The sequence below is a fragment of the Zeugodacus cucurbitae genome, chromosome 2 (genome assembly GCF_028554725.1).
Source record: "Zeugodacus cucurbitae isolate PBARC_wt_2022May chromosome 2, idZeuCucr1.2, whole genome shotgun sequence".
Lineage (NCBI taxonomy): Eukaryota > Metazoa > Arthropoda > Insecta > Diptera > Tephritidae > Zeugodacus > Zeugodacus cucurbitae.
This window is the reverse complement of record NC_071667.1, coordinates 47161020-47188903: the sequence shown is the minus strand read 5'-3', so window position 1 is coordinate 47188903 and position 27884 is coordinate 47161020. Positions and strand designations below refer to the sequence as shown.

General features: G+C 35.5%; 1 protein-coding gene across 1 annotated transcript; it reads left to right on the top strand.

The window, feature by feature from the left end:
* The first annotated feature begins 281 nt into the window (after positions 1–281).
* On the top strand, positions 282–27884 carry Aats-met (methionine--tRNA ligase, mitochondrial). The gene is made up of 7 exons (XM_011184242.3): positions 282–490; positions 552–832; positions 888–1310; positions 1377–1470; positions 2592–2762; positions 25381–25575; positions 26902–27884. Exons 1-7 carry the CDS (start codon positions 397–399, stop codon positions 27453–27455), a joined length of 1812 nt encoding a protein of 603 aa, XP_011182544.2. The 5' UTR covers positions 282–396; the 3' UTR covers positions 27456–27884.

Genomic DNA, 27884 nt, shown 5'->3' with positions numbered 1-27884 from the left:
AGAAAAAAAATCTTAGTTCGGACCAGCTAGAGATCTGCTGGATTATACATTCATAATGTTATCAATATTACCCATAGATATATAGGTTACGTCGTTAACTATTATATTAAGGAAATATTGGCACAATCTAATTAGATAACGTTTCCACTACTTTTTTGAAACACACTAAATCGGCATAACCTCTTATTTGTTTCTGTTATTAAATACTGAACTTCATTTTACTAAAAATGCAACTCTGAAAATTTTTGGTTTGTGTCTAGAATACGTAAATAAGCTACAGCTGTTTTACAACTGATAAATAAATCACCGGCAATCAGAAGTGCACATCTTAATTACTCAACATCTACGAAAACTAAAAATTGTTGAACTAAATGTAGAGTATTTTAGCAAAATATAATGTTTAGTAATAAATGGAACACTGTGCGTCGATACTGCGTACAAGCTAGTCAAGGATTTTATGCAACAACACCAATTTTTTACGTTAATGCTGGTTAGTACTACGACAATCCCTTACCAGCGGTAAATGTATTTATTTTGGATTTTATATGCAGCTCCTCACATTGGCCATCTTTATTCTGCTGTGATAACAGATGCACTGTGTCGCTACCAACGTTTGAAACATCCTGAGCAATCAGTACATCTCTGCACTGGTACCGATGAACATGGCACAAAAATCCAACAAGCTGCGGCGACGCAAGGAGTACCAGTTGCACAATACTGCGACAACATATCAGCACGCTATAGGCAACTATTCGGCGAAGCTGGTATAACAAACACAGATTTTATACGCACAACTGAAGACCGACATAAGAAGGTGGTGTCTCATTTTTGGGTGCGTATTAAAAATAATAAAGAAAAAAAAATTAAACAATGCTATTGACTTCCAGCGCACTCTGCACACACGTGGTCACATATACTCAGCTGCCTATAGCGGTTGGTACTGCGTATCGGATGAGACCTTCCTTACAGATTCCCAGCTGCGTTTAGACTCTACGACCGGCGCTCGTTTTTCACTCGAATCTGGCCATCCTGTTGAATGGACTGAAGAAACTAATTATATGTTTCGTTTATCTGCTTTGCAAGATGAGGTGTTATATTGGGTTAAACAAGGTGGTCGTATACGTCCAGCTAAATTTGAAAAAATTCTTTTGGATATGTTAAGTGAACCACTGCCAGATGTTTCTGTTTCACGGCCTGCAAATCGTGTGCATTGGGCTATTCCAGTGCCTGATGATGCATCACAAACGGTTTATGTGTGGTTAGATGCTCTTATTAATTATTTGACATCTGCTGGATATCCTGATGAAAAGGTGATGAACCTACATATACATATATAACGTTATACTACATATATACCTGCTTCTATTTTATTGTAGTATCAAAGATGGTGGCCACCAAGTGTACAAGTGATCGGAAAGGATATTTTGAAGTTCCATGGCATTTACTGGCCCGCGTTTCTTATTGCTGCAGGTAAAGGATGAATAATCTGAAATAATATGAATTATAATATTATCACTTTATAATAGTAAGAATCAGAAATAAGTTTTCCGTAGTGTCAAAATCATTAAACTATATGACAAGATCCACTTTTTTCTGGGTATTGAACGAAATTAATTTTTCTGAATCTTTTTTATTCTCAGATTTTCTAAATTAGCCTCCAAAATGTAAATACTGGGGTTTAAATTTCGAAAAAAGGATTTTTTAAAAATTATTTTATTAATTACGGGATAAAGCTCTTAAAAAATCCAAAATATAATCTACATTTTCCTCTTAATCCAATGGTATATACAACTTTTCAGTTAAGCTTATATAACAGATGCCATGAAGGGTCAAAGTTCGATCTTCGAAAAAAAATAAAAGAACTATGTATCGAAAAATACTGGGTGGTTACAACATCGGTCATAAAAGCTTTATTGAAGAAGAAAATTTGGATTATACCTTTATTTTGGATTTTTTAATAGCTGTGTCATGTAATTAATATTAATTTTTTAAACTACTTTTTTCGAAATTCGAAAATCGAAGAATGCACTTGTTTTTACTTATGACTCAATCTCCCATAAAAAATAATTTGGTCCAATACCCAGCCAAGTGTTGTACAGTGTAAGTGTCTAATTATTGAAACAGTGTTGAATTATATTCCAAGAATGGCTGTGACCATAGCAGCATTTCACGGAACTACTGATGTGGTAGGCTTATATGATTTGTACTTAAGGCACTGAGAACCAAACAGCAAACCAAACTGAGGAGATAATTATTGATTAATATTATTTGGAAAGAAGATAATAGGCTATTTCGGAATTTCAAATTTCATTGATCAAATTAATCCAAATAGACAACTGAAGCGAAAGGTGCACTACTGTGCACTCCTCCAATGAATACGTTTCTACTAAGCTGTCCAAATCTGATAATGCTGCAATAATTAATTGCATTTAAGCAATTAGATTATGTATATCAAAGTTAGTTATAGCTGACGATCAGCATTTTTCACAACATATTTACGGTTAATTATCCCACTTTGGTTTATGTACTTAACTCGCTGAGATACTTAAGTTTTCAACTTGCAGTGTTTATTAAATGTTTTTCTGTTGCAGGTTTGGAACCGCCACAACAGCTATTCGTGCACTCCCACTGGACGGTGGACGGACAAAAAATGTCGAAAAGCAAGCAAAACGTGGTGGATCCGGTTGCGGCAGCCAAAACTTACACAATGGAGGGCCTGCGGTACTTCCTGTTGCGTGAGGGTGTAGCACACAGCGACGGCAGTAAGTACAACTAACTGTTTACGAACACACAAGCATGCATATATACATGCGCATAAACTCGTATTTATATAGCTTTATATAGTCGTATATACGTTCGTAGGTAGCGGCGAAAGCACTTAGTGAACATTGCAAGCGCTTAAAGTAGAAATACAGGAAACAACACAACTTAAATATTTAGTAAGAAATTAGCAAAGAAAATACACCGAGCGAAGCACTTTATAGTTGTAGTTTTTGCACGCGACCGCAGTCGTGATGTTTATCCTTTCACTTTTTGCTACTTCTAGTATAGTTACGGATATTTGAGGAAAACAACAAAAATGTTCGTGGAGGTAAAAAAGTTACTCGCAAATTTAATGTTTAAAGCATGGCAAATTAGAAAAACTAAATCGACTTTTTGAACAAAAAAATAAATCTAGCACTTGTGGCTTAAAGTGAGTATAGCGAATTAGCGAATTTATTTAAGCAGTACGATTATATGTTTGATAACACAACTACATACACATATATGTATGTTTATATGAATGTCCATACGCACAAATTTCTATTTATTTATTTAAGCGACTGGACCTTTTCTCATTCTGCTATTTATGTATATTGTAATAACAAATAAAAGAGAAATAAAAAGATTTTCTCAAGTCTTCATATACTCATATGTATATACATATCTATATGTATGTATGCAGCCACAATGTCTGGACTGTTATGGTGTTGTGACTCCTTCGCACCCTCCTGTGGTTTGAGTGTTTCTTAAAACCATAAGTTAATTTAAACTTCTGGGTTTAAAGTGCGTGCGTATGCTTGTGTTTCTAACTTGTCGGCTGCTGTTGCAAAAGTTTTGCTTCACACACACAGACACATGCGTATGCATTGTTTATGACCTTTCTTTAACCTAACGCACTTCCTTAGCCCAATTTTCTTCTGTTTCTGTGGTCTCCGAATCACATTTGCAAAAGATTTGCACAACAAACAACAACAGTGGTTATTTTAAGAATTGTTGTTGGTGAGCGTGTGTAGTTTTGTTTGAGCTTTTCGGCCTGAATGGCAAATCTGTGTGCCATACACACATATACCCGAACTAGCTTACATACATGCATGTGTGTACTTGCATAGATAAACTTTCAGCCAGCCGTGCTTGGGACCCTAACAAATATTGCTCTAGTTTTCAGTTGAAAATTTGATTAGTCTTCCAGTGTTTTGAGCGAAGTTTTCGGTTATTGTATTGTCACTTCATCTAGGCCAATGCATATTTGAGTATTTTATAATTAATTATATGCAAAAAGATGAATTTAACTTATGTGACCAATGGGGTCGTTTGGTGTACGCACACATTCATATACTTGTTTGCATATTAGACGGATGTCATCAATTTTCAGCTTGGCCTTTTCTTTGGAAAACTTGCACTAACGAGATAAATTTATGTAAAATAAGTTAGAATTATTCAAATTATAACCTTATATATGCTAATATGTATGAATGTATAAACCTGAGTGAGGTTGGAGTACCTTCATTAAGAAGGCTTTTATCATTATGCATATGGTGTAGAAGTGTCTAGTTGTTGAATAAATAAAGCTGTAATAACAAGCGACCCACAAATATGCAGTCATATTTAAATTTTGTTATTTAGTGTTTTTACCTCACATCCAGGGGCTTCTACTACTGTGGTAGATGCATAAGTGAGAATAATTAAGTTTATTATTAAATATATCTTTTAATTTTAAAGCACTTACAGTATTATAATCTCTAGATTCTTTGTAGGCAATATATTTAATTTAATATACCCGCAACTATGAACATTATATATATATATATATATATATATATTTGGAGTAGGAACCGCTTTAAGCGATTATAGCCGAAACCACCGGAGCGCGCCACTCGTTTCTCCTTTGGTTAAGCCTGTCTTTTTGGCAGCATTTCATACTACTACAACAACAACATATCCTTATATTCGACACCTTGGGGTTGAAAAGGTTGAATTCGATTTATTGTTAATATCTTCATTGTTGTTTGATTCACCTATTGTAATCTAATTGAAGTAATCCCGAGTACATTACATTGGGTACATACGGGACTTCACTCATATTTCGAGTGAAAAATTTAGTTCAAACTGGTCTAATGTTTGCTTTGCTAAAGTATTTTACCCTAAACTGCCACGCTCAGCACCTATTTGTATCACACGTCATGTCAATAAAATATACTTCATTACCCTCCCTTAATAAAGTTTTATACCGAAAGTTCTACACTTGTCATGTCATGTGCCATTTGAAAAAATTGGTACGAAGCTGTCTAAACAATATAACGCCGCTAAGTAATTTAACTACTGTGAACGTAGACTACTTGAGAACTATGTGGGTCTAGTTCTAGAACACCGACTTCCTAAAATACGCCTATACATTAATTATATTCTCGATATTATTTTGATAGAAGCCCAACCACCTTTGTAGTAGTCCAGAAGTTTGTACTTCATTCGAGGGAATAACTACATTTGGTTATTGGTTAAGTAGTTGATCCAAAGTCAATATTATTTATTGCAATAGTGCAATTAAAGAAAGGAATATAGGGCTTAGAATGGATTCTATTAATTAAGAAGGAGAATTTGTCTGCTTGGCAGAGAAATCCATAGTTGTTAAACTGAGAATGAATATTGAAACAATAATTTTTCGTTCAAGAGTTCTTCTAATCAGTTCATTCGACTGATATTCAAGGTATGTAACATTTATTCTGCGTCCTTTTTAGAGAAAGTCAGACTATTACATATGTACATATTCTTACATAAAGGAATTCCGAAAGCAATGACAATTATCTTACACACGCGTTTACATAAACGCCATCGCTTTGACTCTGAATGGCTACTATAATTCAAATTAATTTGAGCATATAATTGTTCTGCGTCGGCGAATACTTAATGGTCGAATACGTTGTCTGCTAAATGTATTACGAAACATTTAAATATATACATACATACATACACATAAAAAATACATATCTACATATCTAGGGTATTCATTTAGCCTAAATACCCAAATAAATTTCCTCTGGTTAACACAAACACTTTATAGCTCGCGTTATATGGCATTACGCCTGCATACAGACACACTTGAACAGGTTTTATGAGTGTGTGCGTAGGTTGTGGTTACTCGCATTGAATGCAATTAGTAAGTCATTGTTCCTTGGTGAATAAATGATGCTTTTGTGGAGCTTCCCTTTTTTGGTTTTAATTGTTTGGTTTTGGTGGTGCGAAAATTTTGGTTAACAACAATAGTAAAAGTTGTTGGTGTGCTACTTGAATATTATAATAAGAAAAAATTTACATACTTTAGGCACATACACCTTGATTTATTAATAATTTCGTAGTGGTGGCTCTATATGCAACCCTTCATTTTGAAATATTTGCATCCATAACAGGTGGTCTAACAAGCTACGTTTTTTCATTAAATCTTTTTTTTATTATTTATTATAAAATAAATTTAATCGAGTTCGATTATTTCCATCTCTTCCTTCATTAAATTTGTTGCACGATTTGTCATTTACTTGAAAATAGGACGATTCCGTCTACATTGCTGGTAAATTTCAGGAACAAGTCTCTGTGGTCAATACGAATAGTTCGAGACATATAACATACACAATATTATTGAAAGAGTGCATGGGCACAAGAGATCCTTAAAAAATTCTGCTCAAGACAGACACTTGAAGTTTCGCCTAACTTTTTTTGTTATCTTTCCGCCTAACTACACTTGTGAACTTTTCTACCTGCCGACATTCATGCTCATACTTAATGCTAGGCTCACACTCTAATGGACACTACTTTCCTTGTGTTTTATACTCTCGCAACATGTTGCACAGAGTATAATAATTTTGTTTACATAAAGATTGTTTGTATGTCCTCAAACGAAACGAGTGGAGTTATATATACCAAAGTAATCAGTGTGAAGAGTCCGTGCAAGTCCAGGAATTAACCCAGCCCTCACAATTGACTTTATGCCGAATATGTGTGTCAAATATTATCTTAGTAAAATAAAATAAATAAATTGCAAGAGAATAAAATGTTCGGTTACGCCCGAACTTAGCCCTTCCTTACTTGTTGTTTTTGTTTTACATTGTTGGAGCATATTTCTTTCGTCGCGCTCAATCGCCAACAATGAAATAAATAAAAGTCAATTACATCGTAAACTTTCCATTCAACTGTCGGTGTTTTTTCTCGCTGCAATGTTGCTTTTTGCTTTTACTGGTTCACTTCACTTTTCTCTTAGGTTTAAAACTTCCAGCGTGTGGCTGAGCGGCGGATTATGAGCGTTGCTTGCATTAAACATTTATTTTATATAACAGTTGTTGTAAAAAGCTTTTCTAAAATAACTTCAACTGGCAAGTTTTCGCAACTCGCCATTATTGCCGCGGTTTATACAGTTTTTGTTATAATTTATTAATTTTTTCAATTTGAACTTTTTAAACTCGTATTTCACAGCCAATAAGCGTTGATAGCGCGCTGCCAACAGTTGAGTGGAGTTTTACAGTAAATAACGAATTATATACGTTACAAAAAGCAAAGGTTAAATGTAAATCGTAAACATGACTAACATATGACCCTTAGGTAAAAAATAGAAAATAGACTAACTGTTAACCGAATACCGTGAAATAAAAAAGCGCAAACGCAAACAGAACCCGTGATTTTTGTTTAAATTTATACTTTGAACTTTGTGCCCCTCACCCTAGTAATAGAGCTAACAAGGTGTCGCTGCGGTTGTAGACAGGATTATTATCACCCTTTACGCTTCTTCATTGCTCTGGTTTGTCTACACTTTTCGCAACCACTTACATAAATCCTACAAGTTACTACGTTGCTTATAAAAAGGCGCTTAAATCAATAAACTTAGTTCTACAAATTGAGCACTGAACTCGATAAAAACTCGTCGAAAGTGAAATAGAAGAGCAGTAAGTTAAATGTCAGTAAATTTTCAGACTCTTTTTCTACTTCAATAATTCTATTATTTAAATTAAACTTTTGGGTAGGCTAGTTGTTTCACAGACGTAATTAGCTGGAAATATTTTCGTAACAAATCAGCAATTTATGGAGTGTGTTTCAGTTTTCTCAAACCAATATGATGACAAAAAAATGTTTTTAAATCAATTCAAAAATAAGCATTTAACAAAATGGGCGAAGAATTCATGTCCACTGAAAATCTCTAAGTAAGTAATATAAAACATATTACTTATATATTTTTATACTCTCGCAACAAAGTTGCTACGAGAGTGTAATAGTTTTGTTCACATAACGGTTGTTTGTAACACCTAAAACTAGACGAGTTAGATATAGAGTCATATATACCAAAGTGATCAGGGTGACGAATATTCGATATCCGGATGTCTGTCCGTCCGTCCGTCTGTCCGTCTGTGCAAGCTGTAACTTGAGTAAAAATTAAGATATCTTAATGAAACTTGGAACACATATTTTTTGGCGCAGTGAGAAGGTTGCTTTCGAAAATGAGCGAAATCGGACCATTGCCACGCACACAAAATGGCGACAACCAAAAACACATAAAGTGTCATAACCAAGCCATAAATAAAGTTATAAAAGTAAAATTTGGAATAAAGGATCGCACTAAGAAGGGGCATATTTGGGTGTAGTTTTTTTTTTGGGTAATTTCGGTTATTTCGGTTATATAACTCGCAAACCAATAAAGCTATATAAACCAAACTTTCTGCAGTCGGTTCTCTTACGTACCCCACCACACACCATTAAAATAGTTGAAATCGGATAATAACCTCGCCCACTTCCCATACAAATGTTTGGTTGAAAATTACTAAAACCATATCTCAGGAACTTCTCGACCGATTCGAATGAAATTCGGTATATAATATTTTCTTTGCACTCTGATAACACAAATGGATGAAATCGGTTCACAACCACGACAACTTCCCATATAACTCATTTTCGAATTCCATCTTATTCCTTCACTTTATAATATATACATAAGGAACCAATAAAAATAGCAAAATAAAACTTTACACAAATACTGTATATGATCTGTGGCATCACTTGTGAAAAAATTGTCGAAATCGGACTATAACTTTTCAATGCCCCGGATATCGAATATGAAGAATTCAGTGCCCCATGGTAGCTTTTCACGGAAAATTTCGGTAAATCTCTCAGGTATCAGTGTGTTTCCTTAATAAAAATATAGCAATAAATTGCGAGATTATAAAATGTTTGGTTGCACTCGAACTTAGCCTTTCCTTACTTGTTTAGCATTATTTTTGCCAAATAGCAAATCCCTTATATGATTTGGCATAAATTGCATTAACTATTTTGTATATTTCGGACTTTTAACCTATCCTTCCGAAGGACATTTTTAAGCCATCTTTGCTCGATATACTGTATTTTCTAAATTCAATTTCCAATTTATGCAATTGGAGAGGCCTTTTGATCATACTGGGGCAATAATATAGCAGTTATTCCAATACGATTCCAGCCGTATGCTTGAGAAAATTCTCTTGGTAGGAATGAGAAGTGTCCTTTATACCAATTTTTCGCAACTTTGTACAAGATTATTTTTCAAAATATTTGCGGTCTGTTAGTATTTAAATATAGAGACATAAGCTTATTTGTCTGTGGCTTTAGACCTCGAAAATCTACAATGGACCAGATATTCACCATGCGCCAAATCTTGGAAAAGACCCGAGAGAGAAGAATCGATACTCACCATCTTTTTATCGATTTTAAAGCTGCCTTCGATAGAACGAAAAGGAGCTGCCTTTACGCCGCGATGTCTGAATTAGGTATCCCTGCAAAACTAATACGGCTATGTAAGCTGACGTTGAGCAACACCAAAAGCTCCGTCAGGATCGGGAAGGACCTCTCCGAGCCGTTCGATACCAAATGAGGCTTCAGACAGGGTGACTCACTATCGTGCGACTTCTTCAATCTATTGCTGGAAAAAATAATACGAGCTGCAGAGCTAAATAGAGAAGGTACAATCTTCTACAAGAGTGTATTGCTCCTGGCGTATGCCGATGATATTGATATCATCGGAAGCAACAACCGCGCCGTTTGTTCTGCGTTTTTCAGACTAGATAAAGAAGCGAAGCGTATGGGTCTGGTGGTGAATGAGGACAAGACGAAATATCTCCTGTCATCAAACAAACAGTCAGCGCACTCGCGTCTTGGCTCCCACGTCACTGTTGACAGTCATAACTTTGAAGATAATTTCGTTTATCTGGGAACCAGCATTAACAACACCAACAATGTCAGCCTGGAAATCCAACGCAGAAACACTCTTGCCAACAGGTGCTACTTTGGACTGAAGAGGCAATTGAAAAGTAAAGTCCTCTCTCGACGAACCAAAATCAAACTCTATAAGTCGCTCATTATTCACGTCCTGATGTATGGCGCTGAAGCGTGGACGATGACAACATCCGATGAGACGACTCTTCGGGTATTCGAGAGAAAGGTTTTGCGCAAGATTTATGGTCCTCTAAACATTGGCAACGGCGAATACCGCAGACAATGGAACGATGAGCTGTACGATTTATACGACGACATAGACATAGTTCAGCGAATAAAAAGACAGCGGCTACGCTGGCTAGGTCATGTTGTACGGATGGAAGAAAACACTCCAGCTCTGAAAGTATTCGATTCAGTACCCGCTGGAGGAAGCCGCGGAAGAGGACGACCTCCACTCCGGTGGAAAGACCAAGAGCAAAGTGACCTGGCTTCACTTGGTGTTTCCAGTTGGCGCCAAAAAGCAAAAAGGAGGAATGAGTGGCGCGCTCTGGTGGATTCGGCTATAATCGCTTAAAGCGGTTCCTACGCCAAATATATATATATATATAAGCTTATTTTTCACATGCTTCTTTAAAATAGGTAATTTCATGGTGGATGCTAATTTTATTTTATCGAGTATTTTCTAAAAACTAGTGTGATGTGAAATGTAGTCAATATTTTATACGTCGACATTATGAAGATTGTAGTATAACCTTTGATAAAAAAATGTTTAAATACATACACTCCATATGTTAATATTAATTCGCAATAACCAATAGTTTTCCATTCATCGAAGAAGGAGAGTTCCTGCGATGTTTAAAAAACACTTTGCCTGTAGTTATGAGTACAGATGGGGCAATTCATGGAAAATGTGTCATATATTCGCAACAAATAGAGAAATCGCCAAGATGATGGCTACAATTGCAGGAAAATGGCATTAATCAAGCGAAAAATTATCCCACATTCGAGGCTCAGCGACTACCGTAACTGCTGAATGCAGAGAAAGTTTGGTTGGTGCACAGCGCTAATGGCATACTTTGCATATTTCCCACGACAAGTATAACGGATGAACTGTAGAAATATGAATTAGCGTTGCCACTTAAAAAATAGCTTTCGAAACTTTTTCCTTAATTCAACTTAATGACGGTGTTATTGTGGAGATATTTATTTATTGCCATTTCAAGTCGAAATTTCATATGTATTTCAAAATTTCAAGTCAAACTGGCATTGGACTAATATCTTCATCCTGGCTCAATTGAGAAGTACTACCTATTACAGTTACAACCTATTGTCACTTTAAGACATTTCCAAAGGTGCTGTTGTTTTCGGATTCAAGAAATGAAAGGTAGATCTGCCGTAGTGCTCTGTACGTAGATCAGGCAAAAGCAGTGTGACTTTTCTTTGGTTTCTTGAAAGACACTGCAGTGGTTTGGTAGTCTAAGCTTCTGTTGATTGAGAGCTTCCGACAGTAGCACCTTCACCCTGAATTTTGACGTGTAAAATAACATTAAGTGCCATTGTTAGTGTAGTCCTTAGCGCGACGCTGGTTCCAATCAGAGACGCTCTAGCTACTTAGCGAGTGTGACTTCGTTACTTATGGCCTCATAGAGCCAAAAAACCACTTTTCCCAATAGCACATCTACAGCAGTATAGAGTTACCATAGGCTTTCTAACTCTCTCAATGTTTTTCTTCCACGAGAACTTTTGAGAGCTTATTTATGCCCTAAAGTTATAAATTTTACCTGAATTGCATCATGGTGGCATCGCCGCAGTAAACGCTAGAAACACCGCACAAAACTGCAGCGCTAAATATGCCAAAGAATACATTACTGAAATAGTAATAATAAATTGCGATGAGCAGCTGCAACTGCCAACACGGAATCGCTTCGCCCTTGTGCAATTTCACCCACTAGCAAAAGGTAATAGGTCGTGTATGAGTTGGTAAGAGCCAAAGTGAGGGTCTTACTGCTGAATTTTAACACAACGATGTCCTAGGAATTTCAGAACAGATCAACTCACATACCCAGGGATACAAATCGATCAGCTGTACGCATTACCCAGCTATATTTCTGAAGACAAGAATTAGTCGGTTGTGCGAATTACCGACTCACATACCTAAATATATGAATCGATCAGTTGTGCGCATTTCCTACTAAAACGAATCCAAAATAAATATCTTATAGTTTTATATTTTTTAATTCAATTAGAAATAATAAAGAAATCCATTTCAGTACAAATTACTATAATTAAGATTTTACATTTAAAAATAATGTCAATGTTACTTAAATTAATTGTTTTCATACCTTAATTTATTATATTTGTTTATCTTTTTGCTTTTTCAAAGAGCCCGCTTTGTGATATCGGTTTTTATCCATCTTGAAAGCTCTTTTGAGCTCCCGCTCATAATCGCCTTTAGTGAAACCTTCCACTTGCATTGCTTCTAAAAAAATAAACAAAGTGTATCAAAACAAAGACTTATTAATTACGAAAAAGTAAAATTTACCATATATGGCATTATTTAGGCACTCAAACTTCTTGAATGATACACCGATTTAGTTAATTTCAACCACATTTTCATTATCATTGTCACATTCACTAAGATTATAATTATTGTCATATGAATTATTTATATTTAGAATTTCATTTATTTCGGCATTAATTAATCTTCTTTGATGACGTTTGCTGTACATACTTAAATAACTTTTAATACTTCACACGCGACCGCTTTCAACCGATACTTAAAATTTACTAAAAACGACAATCATTAAAATTGAAAGACAACAATTGTCGGCGTCGTGGCAGGACTAACGGTTACGAATTATTTTCAGAAAAGAACAACAACAAAAAAGCATCGGTTTTGTCACACAACCTATTTCCTATGAAATTTAGTACTGAAGCGCTCACATATCCAGAGGACTGGGTCGATCAGTTGTGCGGATGACCAACTCATATGAATAAAATTCGCACATTTCTTATAGATAACAACAACCCCCCCGTCTTGCCCCGTAACCCATTACCAACTCGCTTACTTTTCTCAGTAGTGAATTATTTTGCTACTGGGCAGTTATGATGGTACGGCTGCGCTGCTCCTGAGCAATTGTGGTGGTGTGTGTCTTATAGCAATTTTTGCTGGCGCTTCAACATAATTTGCATTTGAAGTGCAGTTGAAATTAAAAATATGTAAAGCAAACTTCAGAACGGAAAATATTTCAAGTTCAATCGAAATAGTCCGCTCTTACTACAATGATGAGAATTTAAGTGCACAAGTAATGTATGCATATTATTTTACCAGAGTTCCATAAGAAAAACAAAAATTCTATAATAGCTACATTTGTAATGTTTCTTCATCCGAAGTAATAAAAAATGTCCTGTTTTTGGGCTAATAACTCTATTAGTTTATGTTTACTTTACTTTACAACTTTAATATTTCAATCTTCTTATGGACATTTCGAACTCTAAAGGACTTCGTAAACTGATAACTGTAATATATTTATTAAGAACTCACTTCAGTACTTTGATTGATTGGATTTTTCAATTGCATTGGTTGTAATATGCTATTTATTTACTTTTTTTATACATCAGCACTTTCACCTACATATCTACATATATATGTGTGTGCATGCATGGATTTGTACATATATTCCACTGCACTCATATATTGAACAATTTCCGTTCCGTTGCTGTGTGCCAATTTCCGTTTTAAATATCTACATATGTGATAAAGTTTTTATAAGGATGTAAAATGTTTCCATAAACTCATATACTGATTGCATTTGTAATAAATAAATTATATCGGAATTTATTTGTATTGACTCAAATATATCGGTTTAAACTCATTTAGTCTATTATTGTATACAATAAAATTTATATATATACATAAATATGTATAAATGCTCTATAGTAAGTGAATCTAAAAGATAATATTTCCTAAAAAATGCAATTACTTTTTTATGAGGAGTATATTTATTTATATTTTTTTTAATATTTTTTCCTAGTACACAATGATTAAATACTAACAACAATTCAATTCTAATAAGTTACAAAATATTTAAAAGCTAAAGTTTACATAAATTCATTTGCTGTTACAGTTGCCTTGCTAAGTCTGAAGGCCTCTTTACATTTCAAACAGTTTTCTCGCTCAACAGTTTCGATGAATCTGAATGCATCCTCATTTATATGCTGTCTGAGCCTTAATTCGTGAGTCTTTGCAATTTTGGATATTTCATTTGCTACTGAATTCACGCTAAAGATCACGATGAAGGTCAGCAGATCTAACATACCAAGGAGCATTAACTGTACTTGTTAGTACCTTATTTTGGAAGGGCTGAACGCAGGCAATACCAGCCAAGAGGGCAACTAACCAAGACATCAAACTTAAATCTAGCCTTATCTGTCCAGAACATGGTTTAGGATGTAATTTTAGGCGTATCGCTTTGTTGTTTTCGAAAAGGTAGACCATTCTATCCACAACACTTGACTCGTTTTTTTTTTAGATATTTGACAAATTCAGAGGAATCTTCTTCCATACTCCCCTAAAATAATAGTTGAAATCTAAAGTAGCGTTCATATATCGCATATACATATACATATGTATATTTGAATAAATATATGAGAGTGAAGTTGAGACAACAAAGGTGTTGTTGTATTGCTTAGGAAGTTACAACTGCACTGAAGTGTCTCTAGTTGAACTGCTGACATGTCAGTTAACACCCAACAACATCAACAACTACTCCCAGGTATGATGTTGACACTAGTGTCACCGACTTTCTTGAGCATTTCTTTTCCTCCCTCCATAATGCTCTTGATACACCCAAAACATATATAAATATTTGTATTTTCGTAAACCAATGCATTTACGTGCATATACATATGTAGGTGCTTCAACAAAATTTGTGTATTCCAGATTTGCCAAACTGCAGTGCATTTTCTACTTCAGACATCAAACGCAATTCGCTTGACGGCTATTAGCTGCCAGAGCAGTTGAGTGCCACAAATGTCTACACTGTTGGCAGTTGACTAACGGAGAATGTTGAACAATTTTACTGCAACACATTTTCACTCATGCTCTCGACCCTTGATGAACTTAGTCTATCTGCATATTTGCCACGTCAAGGGTGGTGTATGTATACATATGCTTATTCTAGATACATTTTTTGAACACTAGATAAACTTATGTACTTTTTATATTATATCAGCTGAAAAAGCCAGGGGAGACGGTTGTCACGTCGTTGACGTCGTTTCAGAATTGTGTTTGAATTTTTGAATTTATATAGAAAAAAAATATTTCATCATATTATATTTTTAAATGGACATGTTGAGTAAGTGCTTTCATTTTCGATGGCGTATTTTAACCCCTTAGAAAACTCCGTAGAGATAAATCAAGTTGGCTTCAATTCCGTGATTACTGTTCGTATAACATATAGCTCAGTCATAATTTCCTGCAGTTCTGCAGACTTTAGTCAGAACTTATTTATGGCTTAGTTATGACACTTTATAGGTTTTCGGTTATAGCCATTTTGTGGGCGTGGCAGTGGGCCGATTATGCTCATATGCTGTACCAACCTCTTCAGGGTGCCAAGTAATTTGTGTATGAAGTTATTATTATTAAGATATCTTTATTTTCACTCAAGTTATAGGACGTATTTGGTTGATTTTTTTTTTTTGGAAATGTAGGGGTGTGCCTTCACCCTAATTAGTTTTTTGTATATGTCTCGCAAACTGCTAACTGAACACATTTCCTTCTAGTACCCCATCATACTAGAAATGGGAGAAATTTGCAAATAACCGCGCCCACTAACCACACAAATGATATGTTGAATACACTATCATATTGAAAATATATGTAGGTCAAATTGTGTATTATCTTAATAAAATTATATAAATAAATTGTGATTACTTGTTTTAAAATATTATTTATTAAATTTATTTAAAATTTTGAAATCTCAGAGCCAGCAGAAACATATATAGACAACTTAAAGTATTAAATTTTTAAATACAATTTCTTACAACACAGAAAACCACGTTTATACTCATGAAACGTACTATATGTTTCATACTCTGTTGCATAGGCCTATATATTATACATATGTACATACATTTGTTTGTGAGTAAATATACATATGTCTACTAGCTCAAATTGTATGTCTTGTTGTCTGCTTCCATACCAGCTTGTTTACACGCCTGACTGCTCACCTTTCGCCTGAGTGTATGCAACAGAAACGCACTATAACACACCTGCGAATTTTATATGCATAAATATATATATACTATATATATATATATATATATGTATCCCGATAATTTCTTATGCTTTCCTGCTAATATACTTTCGTGCATACCTATTCACACACCCAACTATTTTGCAGCTGCACTTTAAATCAATACGAGAAGGCAGAGGCAGTTCTTTAGTCAAGCATACAAACTGCACGTAACTGTATTCTATAGAAATTTCCTTACACACACGCGCACAATCTAAACGTGGGTCTGTTTGTGCGGAATACATTACTTTTGCTCCTGTCGCATCGAAAGTATTCAAAAGAGTTGGCTTTTGACTGCGCACACAAATGTTTTACACACGCTCGCACACATACATACATACATATGTTGCATGCAACAGTACATGCTATAACATTGCAACCTCTCGCTCCATTGCAATTGAGTTCATGAATTCTGGTTGAGCACCAGCTGTAGCTTGCCTCTGCTTCAATGGCGCTCTAAATGTGTATTTGTATGTGTGCGTGTTTGTGTGCCCGAATAGTATATTCAAATTGTTTATTTCCGCCTTTTTGGGCGTCGTTTGTCGGCAGTCATGCTCCAGTGAGCTTGCATATTTTGCACATTTTACCAATGAAATATTTGTGGGTGTGTGTGTGTTTTGACTGAAACATTTTGCATACACTTTAGAATCTGCGCGCACACACATACACCTATTTACTTACAATATATTCCCATGTAAATGCCGCTTTTTTTCATACGTAGTGTCGATTGTGTGTAACCAACTTTTTGCGTATAGTTTAGTATTTAGCATATTGAAATATTGCACTTTTTTCTATCTTTACTCATTTCCTGCTTTCTAGCGTTGGCATGAAACTATCTCAGATATTGCATAATTGTGTTCACATACTATCCATATACATACTATGTTTGATTCTTATATGCAAAAAAAGACAAAAATGCGCCCAAATGTTCTTAACTAATGCCTAAATGATATACGATTTTCATTTGAATGCACCGTAATGAGTTTCCATATCTGCCATGTGTAATTTCATATTAGTGCTGAAAGTTAGGTTATGTTTGTTGTTTTATCGAAGTTGTTGCGGTTTAAATCAGTTGGAAAATGCAGCATACTGAATTATGAGTATTTACAGTTAATTACTCTCAAATAAGAAAAAATATGCCGAATTATTATTGCGCAATATAGGTTTATACATACATTGATATTAATATCTTCATTAGACCAATTAAGTTTTATACGAAAAAAGTTACCCTTTTCGATTCAGATCGTCTTTAAAGTTCTGGTATATAGGAAGTAGGCGTGGCTGTGAAGCGATTTGGCCTTTTTTCACAACATATCATTGGGATGTAAGGAAACTATTACAAACCAAGTTTCATTGAAATCGGTCGAGTAGTTCCTGAGATATGGTTTTTGACCCATAAGTAGGCGACGCCACGCCCATTTTCCGTTTTGTAAAAAAATCTGAGTGCAGCTTCCATCTGCCATTTCTTATGTGAAATTTAGTGTTTCTGACGTTTTTCGTTAGTGAGTTAACTCACTTTTAGTAATTTTCAACCTAACCTTTGTATGGGAGGTGGGCGTGGTTATTATCAGATTTCTTTAATTTTTGGACTGTATTAAGAAGTGGCTAAAAAAAAACGACTGCAGAAAGTTTGGTTTATATAGCTCTATTGGTTTCCGAGATATGTACAAAAAACATATTTGGGGGGCGGGGGCACGCCCATTTAAAAATAAAAAAAAATTACATCCAAATATGTCCCTTCATAGTGCGATCCTTCATACCAAATTTTATCACTGAAAGAAATGAAATGGATTTCATTAAAGTAATGTATAACTTTATAATTAATGGAAGGAAAAAAAATATTTTTTTTGACAAAATGCCGTCATCTCAAAAGAAAAAGCAATTTTTTGCCAAAAAGATATTTTGTAGTTATCAATTAATACTACTGCAATCAATTAATACAACATCAATGTATTAAAAAATATATATCCCATCTGCTGGAGAAACTGGTGAATACATATCGCTCATTTACTTGAATAGTGTCACAACTCAAAAAACACGATTTTTGAGTTGACTATGCAGAAATGTGTGCAATTTCAGCATCCATATTGTATAAAAAAAACTTGTTATGTTGTATTAGTTTTTAACCACAATAACGACACTTCTCAGTTGTGCCAGAATTAGGCATGGGTTTTTTTTCTGAAAGAGAGACATATTTTGTGTTACAACCATATTGGTGAAAAGTAATTACATTTTGCGTATTGATTTTTTCCAACAAAAACGACACATTTGACTTATGACGGCGAAATTTATTTATATTTTTCACAAATAACGACATAATTCAAAGTGGGCCAAAAGCATTAGTACACTCTATTTGGTCGATTTATTTTCAACATTGTATTTAAAATATTACAGGCCACTAGATTTGTTAATCAACTGATGGAATTTTTCTATATTTTCTGATATACTTTAAATCGCTCTCTTGAAAAATCGACTTTTTTGAGTTGTGACACTATTCAAGTAAATGTGCGATATGAAGATAAAACAAATTTCCCTCCCTAAATTTTTTAAAGGGTTTTATTGTATGTTCATTCACTTTCACCGAGTCGGTGGGAACTGTAAGACTATTGCGACTACAAGAAAATTTAGGCGTGTATTATTAAATATTACTACATACATATATAACCAAAATATTATCGGGTGGTAGTGGGTGGTGATTTATCTTTATTGTGAGAACGGCTCTTCGACGTTAGGTATTTAGAATAGTCAGATAAAATTAGACAGAAATTATTTGGGTATAATCATTGGCAGCACTTCCTTCTAGACTGCAATGCTTCTGTTAATTCAAGGTTAAATAATCTTGGATTCTCATATCGGGTTGTTTAGTTTTGATGATTACTGAATTTTTTGGATAAGACATGGAAATAAAAATGGCATTATCGATTCGTCTCTAATCTCTGGTGTGAGCACGACTTTTTCATCATGTGAAATAAAACCAAACCTTAAAACATCCATCAAAAACAAAAATCAGAAATATATTTATGCCTCATTTACTATTTACTAGGTATTGATATCTTAATTTATAAAAATCACGTGTCACATTGTTTGTTTTCGATGGACTCCTAAACTACTGAACCGATTTTAATGAAATTTTTAACACTGTGTGCAGTTTGGTCCAACTTGAAAGATAGGATAGTTTATAACTTTCCTTATAGTCGCATTATTTGTTTATTGCAAATTATTTGTTTATTATTAGCAAAGAGCTATCCACCAGTTGGTGGCGCTAAGTACGCTATGTAACAGTAGATGGGGCTATATTTCTTTTTAAATGTTCATGGATTTAGGCTGTCATAACAAAAGCTGCCACTTGCTAAAAACATTAAATGAAAATGCGTTGTTTGAAGTTTATATTATTTGTGGTAAAGTTCTATGACTTCCAATATTCTAAATTTAAGAAAAAATCACATACAATCCGTGAAATAAATAAAGTTATGTACATATGTATGGTCAGACAAATAAGCAATGAACAGAGTTCAAAAAACGTTTTAACTATTTCAAATAAAAATTGGGCGGGGCGAAGTTCGCCGTCAGCTAGTTGTTTTATATTTTTACTTTATTTGTATTAAACTCATGAGGGGAGTTACAGTATAAAGTATGAGTAAATTAAACACAATTTTTGATTTATTAAAAAGCTACGTGCACTTAGAACTTGTAAGTTGCAACAAAATTTCTAGTGTATTCTGTTTCAAAAATGTACGAATTTATAAGGGTACTTGCAATTAAATCACGATTAAACATTTAAAAGTTACGTATACGCACTGTACAATCGTTATTCGTTTTCTATGTAACGATTGTTGGCTGCGTATGTAAAATCATATTTATTCAGAATTTACAGAAACGCAGGTGAGCAAGGAGTGTGGGCTTAGTTAGACGCAGTATGAAATCATCACAAATGCATATGTACATTCATTCATATGTGCTTAAGCTTCTATGTGGTTCACTTAAAAATTCATAGAGCTACTGTTTTGAACAAATAACACAAGTGCTCGTTGCAAACTTTTTGCTCCCACACAAAAACGTAAATGCAAGTTGTAAGTGCTTCAAGTGCTTGTGTTGCAATCCAAAGTTTACAATGTTGCTTGCGCCTACGCAACTGTCCTTACTCTAAGCACAATACTTTGTGTTTATTTGTAAAATTTGCGAAAAAAAAGAAATGCCTGGGAATTGTAGCACATTAAAATAATTGCAACTGGCGTTACTTGCATTTTTTCACTCTCTGAATGTGTTTCTTATCTCCACTCGACCGAGCTGTCGATGGAACTCCAAGCGCAGAAACCAGAACTAGAGAAGAAATTGTAATAACAACTACCGAGCGTGTGCAGCAGTCTAGTGAGCAGGTTTTGCTAACGAAGAAACTCTACTCACGCTTCTTGTTAAGAGTTGGAAACAAAGAAATTCGTAAACACACACCTACATAATCCCTGACACTAATCCAAGCGCATACACCTAACACCACTTGCAACACCTCGTCGTGGCAGTAACCATGGCAGAGTAGCTGCTTGACGCAGTGGAGAAGGCTTGTAAAAGCTGAGCAGTGAAATGCCGATATTTGCAGACGCTCACGCATAGCAAAGTGAGAGCTTATGGCGTTTCTTTTGACTTGTTTGCCTACACTGACTTGGTTGCTCCAAGCGCTTTATGTGTGTGTTTGTGGCTTTACATACATACATATACAACAGCGCACACCGCATAACACAGCTTCAGTGCCACTTAAGCAAATATACCAAGGGTACAAGGTGGCTTACAGCCTTTTAGAGAGGCCTACATACATATACTCTGAATTTGCATGTGTCTATCTTTTAGTCTGACATCATTTTGGCTCTTAGCCAACATTTGCAAATGTATGCGCAGCTGAGTTCAACATTTCCTTTCAAGTCGCTGCACGCTGGTGCAAATGTAAGTTTTTGGTATATTTGTTTTTAAAAAGGGCACCTGTAGACATTTGGCTTGCCAAACAATGGCCTTGAGTAGTAAATACATACAAAAGTGTGCGAATATGTTTGTTGAATTGTAGATAACTGCTTTTTTACTCACTAGGCGTGTCTGCTTCCTGTCGTATAAGAGCAACACCTTGGCTTTGATTAAAGCTTATAGCCTAGATCACGAAGGAAATCCTCTGTGTCTTAAAGATACATATGTATGTACAGTATTGCTTTTAAATTTTGTTACTCAATGTGCATAGATGTTCTACTGGTTTGTTCTCGCTAATGTAATGAAACAAGTTTCTAGCGTTACCAGACGGTGTATTTTTACAGGTATCCAAATTTATTAAGCCATTAAAGGAGCAAAATACAAGATTCTTCCGAACTTACACAAGGAACAATGGAATGGTTGATCTATATGTTGAGTTGCTCAAATTGTCGGAAACCTATATCATTGTAGGGCAATATAAGAATTAGATGTGTGCAGAAGTCAAGTGCCTTATAGTGAGATGTATAATGTAATTTGTACAAATACTTCATCAAAGCGATACTAGTTACAGATATATATCGTAGAGTCACCAGTCGTGTATATGGATATGACTTGTCACTAATTATTTTTGTATATTAGGCAAGTTTATATACGACAAACCCACCAACATTAAAGATTAATGGGGGAGCCTGCTTTAGAGACTTCAAAAAATCTATACTTTCAAGGATTTGGAAAGGAAAGAAGTGTCTGATTGAAATGAAACTTTTAGGATTTATTCTTATATATTTGAAGAGTCTTCTCAATTTTTTTTATTATTATACATGAGATATTCTTCATGTTTGAAGAAATTTACGGAGGCGCCTCGAGTGTGCAATTACTGTGTGGCGGGCAAGATGCAGGTCGCAATTTTCATCTGAAACAAAAAAAAAAAAACAAAAGAAATTTTTAATTTTCAATAGTTTAATTCCTAGGTGAACCAAGAAAATTCAACAAAAAGTGAAAAATTCAAGAATTTTTCGCAGATTAAAAAAAATATATTTACTTTAAATCGTTTAAAAACCGTATTAATGTTTACTTTCTTAAGTTATTTTAGGTTCAATTTGCAAAAATCATACAAATGGAAATCCGAGAAATCGCGTGTCAAAGTTTTCGTTCACAAAAAATCGTGAATTTATTGAACTTACCCTATTAATATGCTAATCTGCGATTCCTGCTCCATAATTGAAATTTTGGAGACATATTCTTGGATAGTTTAGGATAGTTTAAGGAGTTCGGACTCACGAGTTTCAGATTCTTTGGTATTCTCTCTCTATTATTCTCTCTTTAGGTATTCGAACCGATTTGGAATGGAGAGATTGGATTTTAATAATAATACTTTTACGAATTTAATTACATTTAAAACTAACACATTTGAAATTGTATTTTCTCATAACCATAGTTATCTTGAAATCAAAATATATGCTCACGACCAGATATGGCCTATTTTGAGTTCCTTGTCTAACACCGCATACTCCGTTTAAACTCCTGAAGACGTTCTACTATCACATGCACACCCATCATGGTTTATTACTTTTCCACCCATTGGGTAAGCCTTCGATAAGAACGAGGAGGACTTTATTAGAGAAACTACCATATGTATTTTTCTATTGTATGGAGAGTATACAACTCAAATTGTTGCTTATTTCTCTGTTCAATACTTGAAAACATTTAAGTCTAAACAGGCCTACGGCGACCTGCTTTAACTTGAAGTACACAATTTCTAATCGCTCTTAGCACTTATTATGCCACTTTTAACGAATTAATCCAACAATGGATTATGCGGAAATCCATTTCAATTTGGTTTGCATAACTTCAACTTTTCCTACTAAATTTTGGAATTGCAAAATACAAAAGAAGTATGCCAGTAAGCCATGCAATTAAATCGTCTACAATGCTCAAATAAACGATTAGTTCGATTTTCTCGTTCAATTACCCAACCGAGTAGACGTGTCACAGCTCACAAATGGCTAATAACAAAATGTTTTACTGAGATTTCGAATGCATAGCTTTGCATAAGAATCCTATACAAATATGCCGGAGCATGCATGGCTGTTCGTTGTTATTGCTGGACCTGTGCACTCGTTGTGGTCGGTCAATCCGAACCGAATGTTGTTGCATTAATTAATTTCGTCGCAATATGTTACAGTTTGACAACACATTCGTGCACAGGTGTGTGTGTGTTAAATACAGTGTGTGTTTTGCGCTTATGGATGCATTTGTTTGTACGATATGTGCGTAACTCTTTTATACAAGTACTTAAGTCGGCAGGCGTGTGTCAGCTGTTGTCTAGTTTTATTGACGCACAGCTTCATTGAATTTTAGGATCTGTATATACATACATTTAGTTATGCATATAGGCGAACTTGTAAACTGCCAGAATTTTCGATCATTTAAAAATGTTTTTGTAAAAGATTCAAAGAAATAATGATTTACCCACAATCACATAGAACGGTCCATTTGGTTCTTATTTCCGAGAAAGTTTTTTCTTGTTAAGTTCAGTACCAAAAATGTTTTAGGTTTTCGATTATCACAGTAATTCTAGCAATTTTGTTGGTTGACCGTAAAATGAAACTAACTGAATTAGTTCACATCATTGGCATTTCAGAGTAACGTGTTTTTTTTGTGGTAAAAACTATAAAAATTTTTCTCTGAATGAGAAAGTCTATATGAAAACAGACGCATATTTAGAATGCTTGGAAACTTTGTACTAACGGTATATTTTCACAAAATTTTATTTAGATATCTCTTAATCCAACCGATTTATAAGTATACCATATATACCATATAGGAATATAACTAACGAACACGATGCTCGGGGAAAGGATAGACAGACAGATTTATGCATACGAGGGTTGCTATATATATTTCTAGCCTAGGCAACACTAAGTGTTGCCAGGTGCAATCTGACATTTCCATTGGAAAGTTTGACATTTTTTAGCATAACATCACTCAGAACGTTGTGTAATTTAATCGTGAATTGTTTTATTTATAGGGAATTAAAAAATTCATCTCGGCCAAAAAATGGAATTAACTCGTGAACATTTTCGTGCGATCATTTTTCACAACTTTCGACGTGGATTATCGCGACAAGAGTGCATCGATGAACTAAAATCTTTGTATGGCTATGAAGCACCATCCTATGCACTGTGAAAAACTGGTACAACGAATTCAATCGTGGCCGACGCTCGCTCAAAGGCGAATTCCGTGAAGGTCCTCCAAAAACAGCCGTTGTGCCAGAAAACATCGATGCCGTACGTGAACTGATAATGCAAGACCGTCATGTAACATACCTTCAGCTAGAGGCATGCCTATGCATTTCTCCCACCAGCATACATTCGATATTGCATGAACACCTGGCCTGGCCGTAAAAAAGGTTTGTTCTCGTTGGATCCCGCACAATTTGACAATCGCTCAAAAACAGGCTCAAAAAAGTGCTTCGAAAATTGGTTTGAGCGCATGCAAAAGTGTATAAATCTTGATGGAGAATATTTTGAAAAACAATAAAACCATTTTCGTTGATAAATATTTCTATTTTCATTATTAGGCCAGAAATATATATAGCAGCCCTCGTATCATATAGCATCATTAGCAAATTAATATTAAATTGGCATTGTCATACGCTCTTTGTCATAGATGAAAATTTTTAAATTTTTGGAAAAGGTACTTTTTACGGACGACTGGTCCACAAATGTTTATACTTTTAATTCAAAAACCATACTAGAAATCACCATCAAAATATTCATCGTAATCATCTTGTGCACACGATGTATAGAAACATAGAAAAATGCGGCGGGTAGAACGTGTTAGGAATAACTGTGATTACACAAAGTCGATAAGACTCACAAAAATGGTTAATTAGATTAATTACTTATATACATAACAATATCCATTACAAACGGAAATACAAGTTTCGGGTCGGGTCGGGCGCATGCAACCTTTTCAAATTGTGCAATAAACGCATCGCGCACGCAAACATATTTCACAAACCCTGGGTAATGCATAAATATGGAATCTATATAATTTTTATACGCCAACCATAAAATGATATTTCTCTATTTTTCAAATATACACCACTTTAATACCTTCGTTTCTTTCTCTCTTTTTCTGCTTGCAGACTTCAGCAACGTGAAGGCTTTGCGCATCCTGAACTCTGAACTGGCAGACACGCTGGGAAATCTTTTATCGCGAGCTTGCGCGAAATCCCTTAATCCGCGACAAGTTTACCCGCGTCTGCACGCGGTGCCACTCGCCGATTTGTTGCAGATGGATGCAGCCAAGCGGCTACAGGACGCGTTGCAGCAAATTGAAGGTAGCTTACTTGTAGCACCGTTACATACACGCTCATACACGTCTGTATAAATAAGCTGTATTTATTTATGTATGTAGTGCCTTAAACAGTTTCCCTTGCCTGCAATGGAGAAAAGGAAGCAAACCGCATGAATAATTGGGAGTGCATTTGCTGGTGGATTTGCCAGCACCGTGCGATCTAAAACCACAACGCAAAGAATTGGATTTTAGCGCCTTAAGCGTACTAACGGTGCAGTGCGAAAAGAAATGTATATACAAGCGCGAAATGGCAAATACATACATACCTATATAAAACAGGGAATACATCATCGCACCAGTTGCTACTGCAATATTTCCCTCAAATCCCTTACCAATCTCTTCCCACGATGATTAGTAAAGTTTTACACGCTCACAACTTTCATTAAAGCAATTTAAGTTTCGTTTATTCGGCGTTTTCGCTTCATTAAATTGGAAAATTTGGGAGAGAAATTTTAAAGCAGCACTCTCGTTGCTATCAGCAAAGTTTTCTTCTCGATTATGGAAATTCGTGAAGTTTTAAGTGTTGAAAAGCGGTTCATGGAAAAATCAGCAAACGTTAAAACTTAAAAACGCAATGTCGTTTCCAGTTGATTAGCTATTCTAAGTGTAGAACTTTGGTGCGAAATCAGCATTTATTGTTGATACAGTTTAAATTTTAAATCGCCTCTGAAAAGCTTTGCTATATTTATTATCCACCCGAGCCTCTATCTATCTAAGTAGTAGACTGTTCTATATTTAATATACCCGACTATGGCTGTCGAGATGGTCTTGTAAATATTAAATAGATAGACTAAACTATTTGGTAGGCGAGTTTTTACAGACACAAGTCGAGTAGGAAACATAACTATAAACCCGATGTTCATAGTTCTCTCTGGCTACTTGGCAGTTGCGAGGGATCTACACACGTTTTCGTTGCGTTTCCTTTTGATGAGGCCATTATTAGAATTAAAACAGAATATAAATATTTTTCTCTATCCATTTAATACACACATCAGGTTTCCTTGTTTCTTTTCTTGCCACAAATTACCAGTAAATAGTCTTCTGTATGATTTGTTTGTTCCACAAAACCTTCTGTCTCTCTCTATTGAAATGAAGTTATGAAATCAAATCGAGTAATATAAATATTTTTACAATCTCTTTCATCAACGCATCCATAAAAAACCCACTAGTTGCCCAGTATTATCACTTCATTTTACGCGCTCTTTACTCCCAATGTCTCCGACATTCCATTTCTCATTCTATTATCTACTTGAAATTCCCTTTATTATCCATCAACTAGCAACTTTATGACTAATATTTATATTTGCAGCACGTTGCGCCCAACATTATGCGGATAACAATTTCTATTTGGTCGTGGACACAGTAATATCCACTTTGCATGCGGCCAATAACTTCTTCGAAACGGCACGACCATGGGAGCTAAAGCGCCCGGCAGCGGCTGTAATTGTCGGCGATGGGGCGACGACGGACGCGGCAAATGCGCAGAATATTGAAAATTTCGAACGGCTGGAGACGATAATCGCCATGACAATGGACACGTTGCGCATCTGCGGTATTGTGTTGCAACCGATTGTGCCGCAGTTGTGCGGCAAGTTGCTCGATAAATTGGCAGTGCCGCCAGAGCAGCGTTTATGGCGTAATTTAGGCGAATGCTTTGCAACAACAACAACGTCGTCATTGTCATTTAATGAAACTGTAACAAGGCCACTTGCTGCGCACACCGATGCGGTGCTCTTCCGGCGCATACAACTTGACGAGAGCGAGCTGCAGGCAGATAAACCACAAGTGCCGTCGAAGAAGGAGAAGACAACTAAACAAAAGACGGGGCAGAAGGCAGGGAAGAGCAAAAAAGCGGCCCAGTAGCAGACCAGGCTTCGGTTGATGGCAGGCGTGTGTGTGTTTGTAGTAGTGATTGCCGACGTTGTATGATGCAGTGTGCAGCAGCGACACGCAGCCATCACCAACAAATATGGCCGCAATTACAATAAAATGACGACAATGGCAAATGCGGTTGAAAGAATGCCTGCAGCCAGCCGCATAGCTGGCGCGCTGCTGTTGCAACTGCTGCATTGACATTCACTGTGCGCACGGCAATGAAGTCATTTAAATTTGTTACAATTTCTTGCGCTTCCTTGTCGGCATCCGCTACGTGCCACCACGCGCCGACCGTTTTCTTGCCGCGTTTTAAATGTTATGCTGGTGTCGTGCATCTTTATGTGCATCGCCTTTCTTATGTCCGAACAGCTGATGCCCGCGGTCATCACGTAGCAATAGTAAAGTGTTTTAATACCT

What these genes read in the sequence shown, in the direction of transcription:
- Aats-met (XM_011184242.3), top strand. Translation starts at nt 397, where the DNA reads ATGTTTAGTAATAAATGGAACACTGTGCGTCGATACTGCGTACAAGCT. An exon ending in AGGTGGTGTCTCATTTTTGG is followed by an intron (nt 833 to 887) that starts GTGCGTATTAAA and finishes ATTGACTTCCAG; the next exon opens with CGCACTCTGCACACACGTGG. An exon ending in CTGGATATCCTGATGAAAAG is followed by an intron (nt 1,311 to 1,376) that starts GTGATGAACCTA and finishes ATTTTATTGTAG; the next exon opens with TATCAAAGATGGTGGCCACC.